Source organism: Xiphophorus hellerii, unplaced genomic scaffold, assembly GCF_003331165.1.
Source record: "Xiphophorus hellerii strain 12219 unplaced genomic scaffold, Xiphophorus_hellerii-4.1 PGA_scaffold_72__1_contigs__length_338794, whole genome shotgun sequence".
Taxonomy (NCBI): domain Eukaryota; kingdom Metazoa; phylum Chordata; class Actinopteri; order Cyprinodontiformes; family Poeciliidae; genus Xiphophorus; species Xiphophorus hellerii.
This window is the reverse complement of record NW_022587647.1, coordinates 117,390-137,315: the sequence shown is the minus strand read 5'-3', so window position 1 is coordinate 137,315 and position 19,926 is coordinate 117,390. Positions and strand designations below refer to the sequence as shown.

The following is a 19,926-nucleotide window of genomic DNA, read 5'->3' as shown; positions in this document are numbered from 1 at the left end:
GAACAAATTGGTGAGATTACCTCAGGTTTTTTTTAATCCGAGGTTAACTCAGGTTAAAAAAGGTTTTCACCTTCAGTTCTTGTCATTCAGCAACAATCTACAAAAATGATAATATATGATTTTAAAAATGTGTCAGATTACGTCCAAATTTTAAAGAGCATAAAGGAAGTGTTTCTTTCTTATTTGAAACACAGTTTTAGAAATGTTATTGGGCCGGTTCTGCAAATAAGGAATGTCAGTAAATTACATCAAAATTAGGCAGTAGTAATAGTATGACCAATAACAACAACTTTTTTCCAATGCATGCATTATTTCCTTCATGTTAAAGAAGAGAGGAAGCAGCCTTTTTTCCTTGATTTTTGGGGTTCAGTCTACTTAGGCTGAACCCCCAATGTATAATTTGGGAACCCTGAATGTCCAATTGTCATTCTTCTGCTTACTAAAGACTGAACAGTCACTTCACGACAGTGTTTTCTGTGCAAGAAAGCCCAGACATGAATGATACATAGAATGACTAAATCTTATTCCATCTAGATTTGTGCAAATTACTTGGGTTATTATATGTATCTTAGCTGTGAGGTCAATAAAAGTGTTGTCTAAGTCTAAAAAGCTTCAGACCAATATCTACAATAACGCAACATACATGCTTATTTTGCATCATAAATTTGAACGTAAAACATCTATGAAAAGAGCTTAAAATTTACAGCTGGATGACATGTTGAAAGAAGCTAACAGAATATAGTTAGCTACCTAGCTATATGACTTACATTTATTTTATTTTACATTACTTTGATTAATTGCCGAGTGTCTGGCTGTTATTTATTTACTGTCTGGAAGGACAGAGGGATTCAGGGACAAAAGTCACAACACCACAACGAAATGAACAAAAGCTGCAATAACACCTCCAGGGAAACAGTGTAATCTCATTATGTAAAACTAAGAATGTAATTATTTTGTCTATTTGAATTAAGAATACAGACAAAAAAAGAATCTTTATTTTCTAACTAAATTTATTTCTCTTGATCTTCGCTCCCGTCTTGCTCTCCCCAGGGAAAGAGCTCGCCGTCTGTTGCTGAGAAGAGAAGCACTGCAGTCACACTGCTGTCAGAAAGTAGGTCAACCTATCCCACATTTCACTGCATGCCCAAAGCAGATGGGTGACAGCGGTAATTGGCATCAGGGGCCTCGGCGTGCTGTGATGGCTCTGTCTCCTGAGATAATGCATCTCTGCAGGGGTGGCTGTGAAAAACCTGGCAAGCAGCGTCAAAGCAAAAGGGAAACAGCTCCCCGTGCTGGCCTGAACGATGTGGAGCAAAAGCACATGAGGTCAGAAAGTGTCAGGATTTTCAAAGATTTATCAGAACTTTTCTCATCGGAGACGGACGTGTGCCATTTCTATTTAAAGCTCTATTGTGCTGCTATACACAGAATTAGCCTCCATCTGCTGTGCCTGTGGCTGATGCTTTCTGTCCGGATGAAAAATATTTCGAAACACAAACTTTTTTTTTTATCCGACACAAAAATGCACAAAAAGGGACAATTTAAAACAAACATACAGTGTAATATATTTTAAATAGACCTCTTCATCCTATTAAGCAGAACCAATTAGGGAATAATGTGTTATCTATGTAATTTGACAGCTGTCAGGGCAGATTAAGGGTCTTACTGTGTCTGATAATTGCATGTGATGTGGGTCTTGAGTCAGGGTCTTCCCTTTCTGTCAGTCATTACGCGACTGTTCCATCAACTTAAATGATAAAGATGGACACCTAGTGGTAGAAAAAGTAAATCAGGAAAATAATTTGCTTGTATTAAAATGTAATTAATTTAATGTAGGTAAAAAGCACCATCCCCCCCCCCCCAAAAGCCTGAGTATTATCTCTTTAAAAGCACTCTACAGAATCAGTTTCAGCTGAAAACCTTATAAGAATGAGGAATAATCACTAAGAGAATATTTTTTCTTTTTCATGCCTTGTAACTTCTGTAACTGCACGCACAACAGATTGAACCTTTGTCTTAACTCAGAAGGGACCCTGAGTCTTCCACCTCTGTTTTTCACTCTGTCTTGATACTTCAAGACAAATCTAACTTTTTCTTTCAATTACTTTTTGTGTATGCTTCTAAATACAAATTTGAACGCGTCTTCCCATCTGCTTTTGCAGTGAACTTGCTGTTGAAATGACTCGCTCCACTGTCAGCAAGCATAAAATAAATGCAGATAAATAATATTTACACCATCTGTTTCCAATCCTATTGCTTTTGCTAATTTATGTAAAAACTTATACTTAAAAGCATGATGGGTCAGACTCAAAGTATGTATATATCTTGTCATCTATCATCTAAATGTCTAGGTTATTTTATGTTGTGGGTTAATATAAGCAGTGGTGTGATTTTTCATATGTACAATGTGGCTTTCTGCCCAGGGTGGAATACAGCTGGGGGACTGCATAATGAAAAATTTTAAATGTTATCCAACAGTTGCGTACTAAGAGTACGTAGTTTAAATGCTCTTCCAGTGAATTATGTCAAGCTGTAATTTTTATATGAAAGTCAGTTCACTGAACACCAATGGTCTTCACAGTCGGTCCGGTAGATTAACTTTAGGATGTGGTGGAAGAAGAGGTTTGCATCATGGTTGTTGAAGCCACAACTTCACCAGCAGCTGTACGAAGCGATGTTGTCAATGTGGATCAAAATCTCAAAGCAATGTTCTAATATCTTCTTAAACCAACGCAAGTTAGATTTAAGGCAGTTCAAAGAGCCAAAACTAGGTCTGCTCTGGTACGATAACTGGAAATGAGTCTAATTGGTTGGCTGGTAAGTCTTTTTGCATTAGGCTACTCCTTTATTTCCAAGTGATATCACTGTTTTTAATGGGATGAAATATCTAAATAAAGTACAGTGTACTTTATTTCAAATAAGTGAAATATTGAAACCTTTCTAAAGCCCTTCTCTATTTTAAAAGTTCAAACATCAAACATACCAATAAATTTCCCTATGAAAACAACCATAGTGTATACCACAGAACATCCATTGTCTTCCATTTCTCTTCTCTTAGGGATACAATCAGCATTAAAATAAATGTCACTCCAGTATGGGCTTTGCAAACACCAGCCAATAAATAGGTTCTAAGAGTCATTTTCAAGCCCTCTGAGGCTTCAGATTGCTTAAATATTTTATTCGCTTTGTCTAACAAGTTTTCAAATTTTATATGCTTTAATAAATTAGTCACCTCCTTCCCAAGTGTTAATTATGACAGCATTTTGCCCTCTTATAAATACTTGCCAGAGTGATGCTTTACTAAATTTGATGTAAAGTAAGTATGTAAAACATTCTTTTAGCTGTACATAAACTAAAACTACAACACTAAAGCCTTTTTCTCTTTAATAAGACTAATACCAAACCTTTCTGAGCAAACATACATAATACAGTTCTCTCACTGATAAAGCAGCAGCCTTGTGTTTTTTTTTTCTCATAAGGCACATTTACCAAAAATAAAACTCTCTATTACAAGAAAATGCACATATCATACACTTTTCTTTTTTCTTGTGACAGTTTAACATTGTACCTCGCTTAGTGAAAAACCGTTTCCAAAGTCTTTTTTATTTCAGATTTATTGTAGAGCTTTAGTGCACTGAAGGTATATGGTCACACAGGCGCCTTAAGGCTGATAAAACGGCAGAACCCGGGCAATGTTCTGCCGACAGATGGGGCACGTTCTTTGTGGGAGGGCCTGGTAGCAGGCGAAGCAGCAGCATACGTGTGCACAGTCCAACAGGATGCAGTCCCTTGGTTCACTGAGACAGATCACACAGACATTCCCCATTTGATTGTTGTCTTCCTCTTCAGAACCTTCTGCATTTGCTCTTTCGGCACGCAGTCTTGCGGCTTCAGCTTGCTGACGGGCAAACTCCCTGGATGCTGCGTCCGCTCCCAGCGATCCTTAAAGGTGCGGTAGAATCGTAGGCCGGCCCAGAAGAGCACTGCTGTCCCGGCCAAAGCCGAGACAACAACTAGCACCTTCCAAAAAACAGCTATGTTGCAAGTTTCATTTCGCAGGTTTTCAAAGTCTGTCAAGCTCAAGAAATATGGAGAATTATCAGGGGGACGAAGAGTCACGGTGCCGTCTGTGTCTAGGGTCAACTCGCCGATGCCAGTAAGAGTCGTACCCACCTATAAGAGAGTTTGATTATCATCAGAAATATCTGCTTTGTAAGAAGCATCAAAACTATGAAACATCTAAAGTAAGACTTGTTAGATTCATCTACAAACCGACCTTAAGCATTTCTTCAATCTCCAGGACTCCTTTAGGCTTTTCTCCACTGAAGTAAACTCCTACAAGCTCTCCAAAACTAAGAGTGGGCTGGTGAAATTTCTCATTGATGACCTCTGTGTATATTCCATCTGCTTGCAGAGGAGACTGAACTTTGACTGCAGCCTTGTCTAATCCAAACAAAGCAAAAGGCACCATATTCACTCTTTGGTGTAAGATGCGTTCTGAGTCCATCCTGTAGAAAGCAGAGCCAAAGATAAGGAACATGGTTCTGCTTAGCAAAAATAAAATGTAAAGTTTTAAACTATGTGTGATGATATCATGCACTTTAGGTATTATTGAGTTTACAAATGTAAGGTCATAATTAAACAAAGTTTTGCATAATTGTGAAGTGAAAAAATTATTATACAGTTTTCAATAAAAAAAATCTTGGTGTACATTGGTAAAATCAAATGCCATCAAAGGTCACCTAATTAGAAAATAGACTTCAACTGTCCTTTATATAGAGATAATTCAGTTTCATTCAGTTTTAACTTTTCCTCAACATCACAAAAACAATGTTTCTCTTTGGCAGTGTTGGTTAGTAAATAACATCTTTCTGCCATTTTGTAGCTGGAAAGAAAACGCTATCAGGGAAATTTTCATGTTCAAGCTAAAGCTCTGTTCAGTGAGTGCGATACTTTTTACAAGCTCATTACAGAATAATTCTAGATTATTGTGATATTTTTTCCATTATCAAGCTGCCCTATTATATAGTGCACAGAGAAAGTATCCAGTATCCAATAGGAGGAACATCTGTAAGGCATTTAAATGGCAAACATGCTATCTCAAAACATATGAAACAATAGTTTGAAACTTGATATAACACCAAACATTTCATATGTGTTTATATCAGACTCTCACCATGTGCGGGAAATGCTGCTCCATATTAGCCTGTGCTCTTTAATTGTAAATTTTTGCAACACACCAGAAATGTCTTTGTTGAAATGGCTTGTTAGAGGCTCATCCACTGGTTTTACCGTACCTACATGTGGACACATACATCCAAGAGCAGGAAATATGAGCCATAAATGTCTTTCACTGCACTAAAACAATGCATTCAGTTCACGTCTGTATCAAAACAGTGAAGTTCTGATTACCTTCAACCACAGCATACTGTAAGCAGCCTCCAGGAGTAACTTTCAAAAGGTCTTTGAGTTTTCCATCTATACTAATGTGTGGAGCATTCTGGAAAGAAAATAAATTGGTAAAATATGCACTACATGGTACATTCACAGATTTGCATGTAGTACAGTTAAATAATTAACTGGTGTAACTTTCCAACAAACATTGTAGTTTCAGTGAATTTCCACAAAAGTATAGAAAAGTATTTTTTTTTATCTTTATCTTTTTTTTACCAATAGTTATTGTAGTATTACCAGCTGTTATGCTTAACATACTTCAACATGAAGATTATATTTTATTTCAAACTAGTCAATCTTGCATGTGATGAGGAGCTGACAATAGATGCTGCAGCTTCAGAAAACCTGGATCACTTCCAAGCAACAACTCAAATGTTCAAACACTTCTTAAGCACAAAAGCAGTCAGACATTAGATGAACACATTTCCAGGATAAGTATATTTATATATATAAAAAAAAAAAACTTACTTCAAGTTTCTTAACTGTTAATCTACTTCTTTTGTATAGATAGTAAAAGACTCCAGAGGCTCAAGCTGGCACCAAGGCACACTGCCTCTGTAAAGGTCAGAGGAAACCCTTCCATTCTCTCTGGGCGTCCTACCACAGCCCTGAAACCAGAAAAGAAACCAGATATAATATGTGAGAACGGCTAGCAAGACTTACAGTGACATTGTTGATATGTTTCACAAATAGTACAGCCATTTTTAGAAAAGGACACATATTTTGTATCTGTGTTTTTCGGACGTGTATTTGTTTTCCCATTTACTTTTTCCATTCACTATAACAGAATAGAATCTGCGGGTGTGTTGTGGGTCACATGCTGTTAGATTTATATTATTTTAGAGCCTAGAAATGGGCTGGTTGCTATAATCAAATTACTGTTTTAACGCTGCAACGATTTCACAACATATTGTTTCTATGATGCTACCCTTCACCACGAGTTGTTGCGCCCTACTGGTCCACTGGTTGAAAGAAAGTTCAAATAATTTTCTCTTGCTTACATGTATGGGTGCACAAATTGTTGTTCAAAGATTGGAGATCTGCCAATACTTACAGGAGAAACCAATCTTATCCAAAAATTATTCACTGTCCTCTTTTGCTCTGCCATGAGAGAGAGCTGACTGATGTACTCAAACGCATGATTGACAATAGTCAACCAATTCTTGTGAACTTAGTGACATTGTGGCAATATTTAGTAACTTTCAGACAAAAAACAACAAAATGGTGTTGGCTATAATTGGAATTGCCAGGCATTTAAAAGATGTCCATCCCCCCGCCCAACACTCGATTACAAAAAATATAATTTTAGTTGTTTTTAATTTAAGCCCCTTACAAAAAGAAACTTTCGGTCACATTCTTAACATTTCTTTTCAATGCTTGTTTAAATACAATGACACCATGAAACTGTGCTATTTTCTTCAAGGTTGTGCTGTGAGGATTTGTTGCCACCCCAATTCTAAAACAAAAAAAAAGATAATAAAAGTGTAGTATTCTTTTACCATAACTGCATCAATATAATTAAGTGTGATTGTGTTAATCAGGGGTTTTCAATCCATGTTACATCAGTGCAGTTAATGAGAAAAACAGCAAGTGGACATTGGAGTCACTGCAAGAATTTAAAAAAATACTCATGTAGAACAAAGCAACGTAATTTGTTTACATTTGAGAAAATAAAAAAAAGATAACCACAGACATTTCCTGCTGGTTTTCTAAATTGCCGTAGGAACTTCCTCACAGTGAGGAAGTGGGAACCGCTTCAAAGCAGAAGCTGTGCTGGGATTTTGCAGAACAAATTGCCAGTGAACTCCACACCTGTTATTAGTGCTTCAGACTCGAAGTTAGTTCTGAGATTCAGTAAAACTGTCTGCCTAAAACCTCGAGAACTGGTTTGCAGTATATTTTGTAATTGTTTTGTCTCGACTGCCTGTCTGTTCCCCATGCTTTATCATCCGCATTTATTGACTTTAAATCCCACTACATTGCTTTGCTAGTTAGCTAGCATGCTAACACTGCCAGGAACTAACATTGACCTTTGCAATTAATGACTCTAAAGTAACGTAAAGCACCAATATGACTCATAACATTTACATAATCCAAGCACATGTTTATAAATAACCTAGCACATAAGTTACAGTAGACTTTTTGTTACCTTAAGGACAAAATTAAAGTTGTCAAGCTAACACTTCTGTGTCACGTCACGTAGACAACGGCGTCGTCACGTGACAGATGTTGGCGCACGGCATCTCTTCCACGTCGCCTCTAAGCGCCGACATGGCAGGAGGTGTGCGGAGAAAAAGCCCCAGCTCTCCGTCCCCTCTGTGGGGAAAACTCCACACTCTTTGGCAGGACAAGCACTTGATCCTGTTCAAGACGGAACATACGTTACTGGTGGTTTCAGTGCTGTGGATCCTGGAAATTGGAATAAACCTGTGGGTCATACAGAAAGTGGCATGTAAGTTGCCGCTGCTAGTTAGCATGCTCCGGTGTGATGTCGTGTTCCTGAAGGCGTCCGGATGCTAAATGGCTAGCATTAGCAAAGCATTAACTGAACTCTTAACACCTGTCACTGGATTACACACTCTGTCTGTCTGTCTTAGTGTCAAACGGAAATGTCTGTTTTAAGTAACATTTTATGATAATTTTAGCATACTATTAGTTTTGCTGTATATATGGTGTGTAAGTTGTTTGAATTTTGCAGTGTGCATTCATAGCATGGATTCTTAAGCGTATTTGTGATGACAATCTGATTATCTAAATAGTTGTAAAAATGAAATATTTGCACGAAATACAATGGAAACATTCGCAGTGTGTGATATCCTGAGCTTTTGGTTGTGCAAAAGTTGTAAAATCAGGTTTTGAATTTGCAACGTTTTTGGAAACAATCTAGTTGTTTGGAGAGTTTTATTTTAAATAAACCTTTATTTATTTAAAAACCATTTTAAAATGTAAAAATTAATTATACTTTTTTACCCCCAAATCACAAAGTGTTGCTTAATTTCAACATAAAAAGTGGCTGTGATGAGACCAGAGTAGCTGTTGCTGGAAAAGCAATGGCAAAAGAGATGAGATTCACTGTTCTACATAATATTGTAACTGTATTGTATATCAGAAGGGTTAATTGTTGCTGTTCTAAATCCCTACATTAATGCCATGATACCATGAAATCAGAGCTGCATCACCAGAAATACATAAAATTGCTATTTCTTATAGTGACTACTATTATTTTGATTAGGATTCATTCACATTTTCCTGACTCCTTCACATTATGTCCTCGAACCTTTGTGAGATTTAGCATTTTGGCCTTAGGTGATGGGTAACCAATTGTACTTAAAGTCCCTCCAAATAGGTACATATATATTTGTGAATGCATGGAACTTGATAAATACCAGGATGCTATGTCTCGCATTAAGGTAGTCCATTTTGATAAAGATATTTGGCACAGTTGCATTACAATAACTGTTGGATTTGTTGTGCAGCCCATTCCAGTCATAAAAGCACAAAATGGTTGCTAAATGTCAATAAAGGTTAATATTATTATTATTATCTGTAAATTGCCATTCCTAAAGTGAAAGAAAAATGTTATTTAGTAATACTAATAGTTTTATATAATAATAAATGAATATGACACGTTGTGCAGACACAGAGATCGACTGGAAGGCGTACATGGATGAGGTGGAGGGGGTCATCAACGGTACCTATGACTACACCCAGCTTAAAGGAGACACCGGCCCTTTGGTGTGAGTTTTACACAGACGATTTTGCGCTGTAGCCTTCTCTGATCCTTTCAGTTCAGAACATGTTGATAAATCGATCCTCCTGTTACTCTAGGTACCCTGCTGGTTTTGTCTACATCTTCACGGCTCTGTACTACATTACCAACCATGGGATGAACATCCGCCTCGGCCAGTACATTTTTGCAGTGTTCTATCTTGTTACGCTGCTGCTTGTCTTCAGAATATACAACCGCACCAAGAAGGTCTGTCGGGTTTCTAGCAAAAACTCTGGTTACGCCTTGAAACTCTAGTCTGTCATCTGGAGTTTAATAGTAAAGCAAATAAGTATTTTTTTCATCTTCTGACATTTTTTTTCTAGGTTCCGCCATATGTGTTCTTCTTTGTGTGCTGCGCCTCATATCGGATCCATTCCATCTTTGTGCTGCGTCTCTTTAATGATCCAGTGGCCATGATGCTGCTGTTTGCAGCCACTAATCTCTTTCTGGATGGATACTGGACTCTGGGCTGTGGCGTGTACAGGCAAGTGTGAACTATTACTTATTTTAAGACTTCACCGTTAAAAGTATTCAAATGTATCATACTCCTTTATAAAGTGAGGTGATGAAATTACAGCTTAATCTTTCCCTCTTTCTGACAGTTTAGCAGTGTCTGTGAAAATGAACGTGCTTCTTTTTGCCCCTGGATTACTTTTTTGCCTTTTGTGGGAATTTGGCCTCATCAGAACAATCCCTAAACTTTCTGTGTGTGCAGCCATACAGGTAAGCACTCCTTTTAATTTAAAACATGAAACACAGACTTTCTAGTGTCTATATATTTCAGGAACAATAATCCCAAATTTTTCTTTGCTTACTGTAGCTTCTCCTGGGTTTGCCTTTCCTATTGAACAATCCTGTTGGCTATTTGAGCCGCGCCTTTGATCTGGGCCGTCAGTTCATGTTCAAGTGGACGGTGAACTGGCGCTTCCTGCCAGAGTGGTTCTTCTTGAATCGCTACTTCCACTTGGTCCTGCTGGCAGCTCACCTCCTCACTCTGCTGCTCTTCGCTCTCCGCCGCTGGAAGAGGTGAGACACACCTGGGATGTGCTGTAATTCCAGAGATAAGATAAACCAGGAGAGACGATTTGATTGAACAGATTTTGTTTTAGGGTTTTGTTTGCCTGTAAACCAATAAACTTTCATAATATGAGTCTATGAATCCCACAGAAAAACAGCAGAAGATCTGCAGAAACTGAGATTCAGGGTTCATTCATACGGATACAGCTTCATGTTTGTGTCACAATGTTAGAATAGAGGTCATTTTAATGTTATTTACATTTCTAACATGTTCATCAGTCTGTGTTTGGATCTTTGAGGCATAATGCAGTATCACTGAATTTTGATGCTGCTTAAATATTTAAATGATCTGAATGGTAGTCCAATGTTTAGTTCACTTTCAAGTACTGTTTTTTTTAGAAAGCAAACTGTTATATAAATATTTTTTTAGAATATTTTCTTGCAATTTCTGTTTTCTCAGACCAGGAGAAAACATAGTTGAGCTTCTTAAAGAACCAAGCAAGAGGAAAATCCCTGCTCAAAGCATCACTGTGGATCATATCCTTACATTTAAATCTTTTTTACATTTTTATTTTAATGAGAAATACCCATGCTTGTGTTTCTTGTGAACCTAAAAGTTGTGGTTAAATTTTTAATATTTTTTCGTTAGCCTCTATAGCTTAGCAAATTATTCAAAGCCCAGCATTACTTTTACTAATCCTTTATTTTCACAGCTCTTAAATAAAGCGATTACTAACAATTTAGTCAGTTCAAACTACTATACTTGAAATTAATTTTTTACTTTAAAAGACCTGAAATTAATAATCATTTCCTTTGTAGTTTAAGTCCTTAACAGCGAGCCACAGATAGTGCTGATACTCTTTACATCTAACTTCATCGGCATGTGCTTCAGCCGTTCATTGCACTACCAGTTCTACGTGTGGTACTTCCACACGCTGCCTTACTTGCTGTGGAGTGGCGGTGTCAAGAAGTTGGCCCACCTGCTGAGGTAAGGCCAAGTCTTGAAATTAGAGCTTTTACTTTGACACTGAAGTCCAAATTTGTGGTGGAGTTGTATGAGGATAATGATGAGTTTCATTCTGGTGTGCAGAGTTCTGATTCTTGGACTGATTGAGCTTTCATGGAACACCTATCCCTCGACTAAGAGCAGCTCTGCAGCCCTCCATGTCTGTCACCTCATCATCCTCCTCTGTCTGTGGCTGGCTCCACCCCTGACGGAAAAGAAAGAACACACGACTGATAAGGGGAACAAGCGTCACTGAACCTGACGGGACAGGACGTTTGATCGGATGCTGAGTAACCTCCGTCATCCTCCTCTCTATCATCGGCACAGGGCCTGCAGAGGGAAGTCACTGTGAAAGACTGTTGCTAGGTGGATACAAGTTGCCATTTGTTGCTTCTTGTCTTTGTTTCCTGCTTTGTCGTTCAAGCTCAGCTGCTGCTGTACCCGGCTAGTGCACACTGCTGTGGCTTGCAGTCAAAGACATGAAAACGGAAAGGATGAATTCTCAGGAGTCTTTTTGTTGTTACACAATTGGAAGTTTTCAAGTGCTGTGGGAAAATCATGTATGCTTAGAAATAATTTGTTCATGCACAGAATGTGATGGATTAAAGATAAGATCTAAAGAGCTAACCGTAGATTCAGAAGTGTTAAATCGACTACATATCAACATGAATCTGATATTTGGTGAAAGCCTGCATTGTTTTTTTTTTGTTTGTTTTTTATGCAATACTGCAAATAAACCTTAAACAGTAATGATTACCAGTGTGTATTCATAATTATCACATTACATTTGCATTATTCAGGATACAAAACTATGAATGTTTTGTCTCAGGTCAATTTTATTTTAAAAAGGAAATTGCTGATCATTTAGCTTCTTGGCGTTTATGACTTTTTCATTTTGTACCCATCTTTTTGGTGAAGCAAGAAGACAGGACTGTGGTCCTCATCAGTCAACTCATCTTTTTGGTGAACTAAAGCATTCACAAACGTCTTGCACACTTGGTTTTGTAGTAACTGCAAGAATTAATATAAGCCATACTTAAAGTCCTTTCTTGTACTAATAGCCTACTATACATTATTTTATTTAATTTTATATTTAGTCATTTAATTTACTTACAGAATCACATTGTTAAATTTATATTGCTTATGGTTCTATTTGTATTTAGTAATATTTAGACCTTGGATGGTGTAGCTTGTCAGCAAATAAGAGAGTTCTGATTGGGATCAATAAATTCTATTCTATTATACTATGTTCTAAAGAAATAGGGTTATATGACTCAAATATGCAATATCTACCAGTGGGAGGTCACTGAGTGGTTTGATTAGGAGTTCTAATGTATCACATTTTGTAATAGTCGCTCAAAATCAATGGACATGAGAGATATTCAGACTTATACAAACTTAAAACTTAAATAAAAAATGTTTACTTAAGATTTCAGGATTTTAATACAGGGTTCCTGTTCAGTCTTAAAAAGTATGACGCTTGCCCAGATTTTCCAGAAAAATAAATATACATCCTTTGTCTGTCCTGTCATCCACAAAGGACCCCTGGGGTCCTGGTCTGGTTCCAGCGTTCATTGGATGAGAGGAGGGGTTCTTCCTGGACAGGTCTGCAGGCATCTATTCTGCTCACACTCATACATAAGGACAAATAGTATACCAAGTACCCCAGTAGTAATATTTTTGGTCTGTGGGAGAAAGCTGGAGCACTATTTTGTAGATGTGAACTGACTGAATCCAGACAAATAAAACAGATTAAAACTTTTATTCCTTTTGTACACAGTACAGCAAATGCTTAGTTTCCATTATGTTGTTTTATTATGTTGATTGTGTGAGCTAAACTTTCATCAGTTTATCTAATAGCCAACATGACAATCATTGACTGATTCTTTGTTTGGCATAGTGTACATAACATAGACTTTAAGCTACAGTCTAAACTACGAAAAGCTTATTCAGATGGTCAAGGCATTCCTGTGTTTGCATAAAGCAAATTTATAATAAAAGGTCACTTTTGTAAATTGGGGTGGATTTGGCACTGATTTACAGTATCAACTAATAAAGTACAGCTTTTGTTATCCAGTCGTGAAAAACGTAAGACACCCTACAATAGCCTATGTCTCTTTCTATTGAGCTTGGACATTTGGATATTTCATATCAGGTAATTCAAGTAATATACATAAGATAAAACTAAAAAGAGAAAAGATATACATTTTATACAAAATGAAAAAAAATGCTATTTCTGATTAGGAATGAATTAGGACTGTCTCACATTTATTACTTTTTATCAAGTGCAAATGACTGGAACATTGTTAGCCAACATTTTCAAGGCGATTTGCCCAGTTTAAACCTCAGTCATTTATATCTGGTGTGATCTTGTCTGTTGAAGTGAGAGTGAACACAAATTTGAGACTGCACAAGTTTTACTCAACTAAAGACGAAGCAGAACCGGTCCTTCCATAATGACAGTGCTCCCCAAATTAACAGTGAATTCACCAAAGACCATTAAGAAATGGAAAGTCAAAGCCCAGATCAGATTTTTGTGAGACATTGTGGAGTGACTTAAAACCCCTCAAACATCTCTCAGCTGAATGTGAGGAGTGGGACAAACTTTCCTCAGAGCAATGTCAGAGACTGGCAGGTGGATACAAGCAGTAACTGAAGTCATTTCAGTCAAAGGGGCAAAAACTAGCTTCTAGTGGGTGGAGTGTTCTAACTTTTTGCTCATTTATTTCCTTTCTTTAATAAGGAAAACAATTTTCATTTTTGTTTACTTATAAACAAATTTTACAAACAAACACATTTTTATCAAAAATTCTTGCTAATTACAAATCAACCAAAATATTTAAAAAATAGTTGGGGTGTCCTAATTTTTCCACATGACTGTGGATCTGTTTTTGTACCTCTGAACTGACTGTCTCACATATTATTGGGGTTATAACACAGCATGTTGAACTTGATGTTTTCATCCCAGTGGCGCAGCAGCAGAAACAGCTGTCTGGCTGCTCCTCTTAGCCCTGCAAGGTCCACTCCCTCTGGCAGTTTCTGACAGCGCAACCAGAAATCTGCTTTTGCTGCCACCAGCTCCCACTCCATGAAGTAGCCAGCACACCGGTGCTCCAGCCACGCCAGAGCTACAGCGGTGGCCCAGGTGGAACCTTCTAGATCTTCCTGAGCCAACTGGCTGCTACCCAGGAGGTCTGCTAGCTCTGCTGAAGTCCCCTCGTATATATCAGTCTCTGAACCACGGCCGCTGTCTGCTTGTCCAAGGCTTTGACTGTGAGAGGGACCAGTAGACAGCTCCAAGGATCCCTCCTCAGAGCTCGGGAGATCAGGGGGAGAGGTGACAGGGTCTCGGTCCGACAAATGTTTTCGCAGAAGCCTCGACTCCAAAATCAAAGGGTTGTCCACTGGAGTGTGGTGGAAGGGAGGAGCACCCGGTTTGGCCAGAGAGCACGAGGAAGGAGAAAAGGTGACATGGTGAATCGTGGGAGCACCTGGGGGCTTGGCAGAGGTGGACAAAGAGGGAGCGCTGGGAGAAGTGCAGCGAAAAGCTGGGCTGAGGCTACGTCGGTGAAGGCTGTAAGGTGATGCTCTCTTAAGGCGGTCCAGGGGGATTTGGACACACTCTGAGTACATCACCGTCAGGAGAAAAGCCCCTGATGCAAGTTGTAAATGCACCTAAGAAAAGGACCATAAATTAGTGTTAAAACCAATGAAAAAGACATACTGTTAAGAATATGCACTCAATACGTGGCTTGGGATCCTTTTCATTTTGACATAAAAGACGCAAAGGTTGCTTTAACAGCAACCCTGAGACGAGAAGGCCCAGCAGAGACTGTACTTTCAAGGGCAACTCAAGGAGCACAACCTCCCAGAGGAGCAGCTGGTCATTGTTTACACTGGCCTTGTTCAATCTGTTGTGTGCACATCCATCACTATGAGGTTTAGCTCTCACCCACAAATCAGGACAGGTTCAAACTGCAACAAACGATTAGGTCGGCACGGGGGCGCCGTATAGGGGGGAAAGGTTATGACAATTTTAAGGGCCCCTGACCAACAGGGGGCCTCCACAATTTATTTATTTATTCTTTGTTCATAGAAATAAAAAAAAAAATTGGGGCCCTGTCAATTACAAAATTTATCATATTGTATTTTCGAAGATTGTTTTTAGAAGTAAAAATGTAATGTTCCCACTGCCAGACCAAAAAACACACATCTATATTTGCCCTGAACCCCCTGGATCTGCATGAAATGATTCGTTCCTGCTTGGAGCGCTTGTTGGTGAAGGTGTTCAGCAGCAGTCAGTAGGAAACAAGAACGAATTTGGCTGTTACTATACTGCTAAGAAAAATAATAAAGTTAGGTTTTCAAAAAAAAAAAAGAGAGAGAAAAAGGCAAGAGTGTCACTTTATAACCCGTTTTTTCTCCAAGAGAGGTGGGTAGACTGTGTGAGATTATCAACCATTTAGCATAGTTAGCTTAGCTACAGACTACTGTTTGCCTCCATTTCACTAGCATCTAATAAATTAAGGAAAAAAATTACCAAGATATTCATATATTTAACTTGTCCCTCAAAAGACTCAAAAATTGTAACAGCAGCTGCATGTGGGGGCCCAATTTAAATTTTGTCAGGGAGCCCAAGATTCCTGGCAGCGCCCCTGGGTCTGCAGAGAGAATAATCTGAACTGATCTTCCCTCCATCTAGGGCTTGTAAAAAATAAAGTAGCAAATACATCTGCAGTCCCCCCACACCCTAGACACAAACTAGTTAGACTTTAACCTTCAGTCAAATTCCTTATTTGTGTGGACAAACTTGACAAAGCCGGTATTGATAATGATTTGCACCCTTACTTCCTGTGTTTTCCATCTTCCTCTTGACAATCGTTCACCGATTCTTTACAGGGTTCAGGTCAGGCACGTTTGATGACCAGTCAAGTACAGGTCAGGTCAATAGCTACAATCAATAGCTCCTCAATGGACCCAAACTGATCTAACATTTCCTGATAGAGAAGATGATTGCACTGACTGGACTCAACAAAGCAAAGAAGATAAACACCAGTAGACGACATGGTTCTGAAAATCCTCACTTAATGTAAGTAACATCACACTGGACCTCACAATGCTTGACTTCCCAATGGAAATGCAATGTTTATTTTCATGGAAATAGAAATGTACACCACTGAGTATCAGTCTCTGGCTCAGCATGTATGTAGTATCTAATAGCATAGATCAGGGGTGTCAAACTCCAGTCCTCCAGGGCAACTGTCCTGCAGTTTTTAGATGTGCCACAGGTACAAAACACTGGAATGAAATGGCTTAATTACCTCCTTCTTGTGTAGATCAGTTCTCTAGAGCCTTGCTAATGACCTAATTATTCTATTCAGATGTGGTGAAGCAGAGGCACATCTAAAAGTTGCAGGGCAGTGGCCCTTGAGGACTGGAGTTTGACACCCCTGGTATGGAACAATGTGAATGTAATGCCATTAATACATTATCAATTACACCATGTTTAAAAATAAAAACAAAATATTGTGGCTTGTGCTGAATGTGGTTCCACCTCACCAGGGGCTGGTAGTCTGGAGTTTCACTCTCTGGCTGTTTGTCGGTCTCTGCTGATAGACAGTGAGATTTGAGGGGAACCTGTTTTCCGGATGAAATAGAGGACCTGAGTCGACCCAGCTGGAACCTGCAAAACCCAAAAAATTTACTTTGAAAATAATGCAAGTACAAACGAGACTTGAACAGCAAATGATTAATGATACCAAAATATTTGTGCCTAGAATGTTAGTTGTGCTGGAGTCTATTTAGGGCCTACATTTATGAGTCCTCTATCACCCATCTCACACTGAATTTTACATATTGTTTCACAGAGATTACAATATAAACTTTACCTGGTACTAAAGAAGCTCTCCATTGACTTGCTCTCTATAGAGCGCTGTGAACGATTGCACGACATCCCTGTTGTTACAGTAGCCATGGAACAGAATCCACCTGCGTCTGAGATAGGATCGTTGAAGGAAAACATTAAACAAGAATGTTTCAAACATGGTGTGAATATTAGATATATTCTAAAATATATAGTTGTGATGGAATTTTACTTTAAAAATAATTCATACTGTATTTTCTGTGGGTTTTTTTGAGCATGCAGGATAATATTACACTAAAATGAGTTTGCCTCATTAGCGTTGAGGTAGAATTAAAAAGGACAGATACAACTGTAGTGCTGAATGGAAATAAAGACCTTTAAAAATGTATGTATTTTGGATTTTCCTAGACTGAAGGTTTTGTGAAGTAAGAGAAGTGTCCCTTGAGTGTCGTCATTGTTGTCTATATTCACTAATATTCCAAGATGTAAGCTTACAGAAGTGACACCTCTATTTGAAAGAAACTCAAAGACTGATGTAAAGTTTGGTTAAAAGAAGTAGGTGCTGGTATCTTTTTGGTGTGGTCTACCTGTAAAGTTCCAGGTGTCTTCAGCCTCTTCACTTTCGCCGCTGATCCGCCGTCTTCCCAGACCGGCAGAATAAACCCCCTGCCTGCGACCTCCAGGCTGAGAAGTTTGCCTGTTCCCCATATGAATTCCTACATGAACAGGAAAATACAGCAAAAGCATAACCAGCAATCTGCCGTCTGAATTATAGCACGATCCTCGTCTTTTTACAGTTAATCACCCTATAACATGTCTATTTAGTAAGTCTGCCCATAAATGCTAATTCAGAAAGAAACAGGTTGTTTCTCCCTTGTGCTCTCACCCGTGTGCACATATTTTTACCATATCTGTTCAATTCCACTGAACACTAAAATGTTCAGTGAAATTTAATTTGATAGACCAATGCAAGATGGCTCATAATTTTGAAGTGAACAGGGATAGAAAGCCAACAATGTGTAGAAGAACCCTCTACAATTTCATCTGCAGGCCTTTTTGGGTTTGTTTCTTCAAGCGTTGCACATTTGGTCCAAACAACACTGTCAAAAAGTGAAACCATGAAGCTTTTCATAGCCAGTGTAACTTCATAACATACCTGTGTTTCGGACGTCTGTGCTCTCAGTCAAGCCTTTGCTTGTGCTGCCATTGGTAATGGTGAAGGCTGTGTACATGCATATGATGTTACAGTGCTTGCTTGTCTGAATAGCCTTCATGCGATACCGTTTACCTGACCCTGAATGGAAATAAATGTAAGTGACAACACATTTATTTCTGTTGCCACGGAAATAAATATGACATTGATAGTGTGTGTAACGATCATCACCATGTCCAGTTTCACTCTCTTTTTCTGCCAGCTTTTCAAAGTCCCTTATTACTGAGCGAGCCGTCAGGTGGTGAATGATCTCCTCCCATGGCTTTCCTACATCGTCCCACCAATTCTACATTCATTGACTCCAGTGGTGTCCTGGTCTTCCGGTGGCCAGAGATGTCCCATGTCCACAGTAACCTCCCAGGACACAGGTTTGCCACTCAGCAGACCATGAATGATGGAGCGACACTGACCTGAGGGAGGATCTTCAGGCTGAGCAGCAGTAAATAGATACTCTGGGTCAGTGAGGCTGTCCCAGTCCAGGGGCGAAGCAGGAAACAGGAGTCCGTCTGGAGGATCCAAAAGAGAAAAGGGTTGTTCAACACTGGTTGTGTGTATATTTTGCTACAATATGGACAATTGTACTTCACACAATAGATGGCATCATGAGGAAATGTGTGTAAATATGAAAGAAACAGCTCGAGATATCAGTCAGGACCATGAACCTTGGGTGTAAATGGGTCTGTCAAATGGACAATCAACCAAAATATACTGCCCAAGTTAGTAAAAGGTGACTTAAGGTCAATATATTCATTGTTTTGGAGTGATCACTGAAAAGATCTGACATGATTTAATGTTGTATATTCAGACAAAAAAACACGACTTTTTAAAAGTTGTGTATTGATATCTGGTTTAAACTCTATGTGATGAAACTGAATTAGGAAAAGTATCTTTTGCACTCTTTCTTACTGGAGTCAGACAGGCTTCTGTGGGAAACTGTCCCTCTTGATGAAGGCCTTGTTTCTCCCTCACTTTCATCCAATCGTCCTCCAAGAGTCTGGTCAAAGGAGACCCTCTCAAGAGCTCTCCGGAGGCGATGCATTTCCAGTTCACCCTGTGGTGATGAAAAACTCCTTGCTGCCATTGTAGAACGAGCTAATGCTTTCTGTTCTTCGAGACTCGTCGCCTCCATCCAGATGCCCATTCTGATGGCACAAAAACAAAAATGAAGGAAGTCCAAAATAAGTTTAAACTATCAATCTAATTTAACAATGGGTAAAACGTTTATTCTCACTTTTTTAGCAACATTGTCAGGAGTGTCCGCTGAAAGGTTTTGTTGCCATGCTGGGTCCGCCCAGCGAGATAAGGATGATGGCTCTGGAGGAGCCATCCTCTCAAGGCCTTGTGGTAAAGACCCTGTTTCCAATACTGGACCAGAGGAATGGGTATCAGAAAGAAAGCCCCCACCTGCAGAGTCAGAGCTTGAGGCATGAATGTGTATGGGGACTGTGTCTGAAGACTTCGCTCGCTGCTCAGGGAGCAGTGAGTGAGAACGTACTGCTCCTGAGTGTACTCCGGGTTAAATTGGTGATGATTTACCATAAATCCGGTCCTTCAAATGCCTCCACAAATAATGTGCACCGTGTTAGCTCAGGAAGCCGGTGGAT

The 19,926-nt window shown here is 38.9% G+C and overlaps 2 protein-coding genes and 1 pseudogene across 2 annotated transcripts; 1 reads left to right on the top strand and 2 right to left on the bottom strand.

The window, feature by feature from the left end:
• Nucleotides 1-3,194: 3,194 nt before the first annotated feature.
• On the bottom strand, nt 3,195-6,052 carry LOC116716596 (mitochondrial ubiquitin ligase activator of nfkb 1-A-like; annotated as a pseudogene).
• Nucleotides 6,053-7,689: 1,637 nt separating this feature from the next.
• Nucleotides 7,690-12,002, top strand: LOC116716595 (dol-P-Man:Man(5)GlcNAc(2)-PP-Dol alpha-1,3-mannosyltransferase-like). Its single transcript, XM_032557424.1, has 9 exons — nt 7,690-7,906; nt 9,092-9,191; nt 9,283-9,430; nt 9,547-9,707; nt 9,826-9,946; nt 10,044-10,249; nt 10,701-10,777; nt 11,084-11,228; nt 11,331-12,002. Exons 1-9 carry the CDS (start codon nt 7,726-7,728, stop codon nt 11,500-11,502), a joined length of 1,311 nt encoding a protein of 436 aa, XP_032413315.1. The 5' UTR covers nt 7,690-7,725; the 3' UTR covers nt 11,503-12,002.
• A 1,491-nt stretch (nt 12,003-13,493) lies between these two features.
• LOC116716584 (von Willebrand factor A domain-containing protein 5B2-like) lies at nt 13,494-19,843 on the bottom strand (the record flags this gene model as incomplete). The annotated part of the gene is given in 11 exon segments (XM_032557416.1): nt 13,494-14,921; nt 16,806-16,929; nt 17,135-17,240; nt 17,697-17,825; nt 18,266-18,403; nt 18,494-18,601; nt 18,604-18,828; nt 19,229-19,428; nt 19,430-19,464; nt 19,554-19,762; nt 19,765-19,843. Coding segments are annotated over 11 exon segments (2,115 nt in total), but the record flags the coding sequence as incomplete, so codon positions are not given.
• Between the last annotated feature and the right edge of the window lie 83 nt (nt 19,844-19,926).

Excerpts from the sequence above, each read along its gene's own strand:
- LOC116716595 (XM_032557424.1), top strand. The coding sequence starts at position 7,726 with ATGGCAGGAGGTGTGCGGAGAAAAAGCCCCAGCTCTCCGTCCCCTCTG. Across the intron at positions 9,708-9,825 it reads CTGGGCTGTGGCGTGTACAG|TTTAGCAGTGTCTGTGAAAA; the intron begins GCAAGTGTGAAC and ends TCTTTCTGACAG. Across the intron at positions 9,947-10,043 it reads CTGTGTGTGCAGCCATACAG|CTTCTCCTGGGTTTGCCTTT; the intron begins GTAAGCACTCCT and ends TGCTTACTGTAG.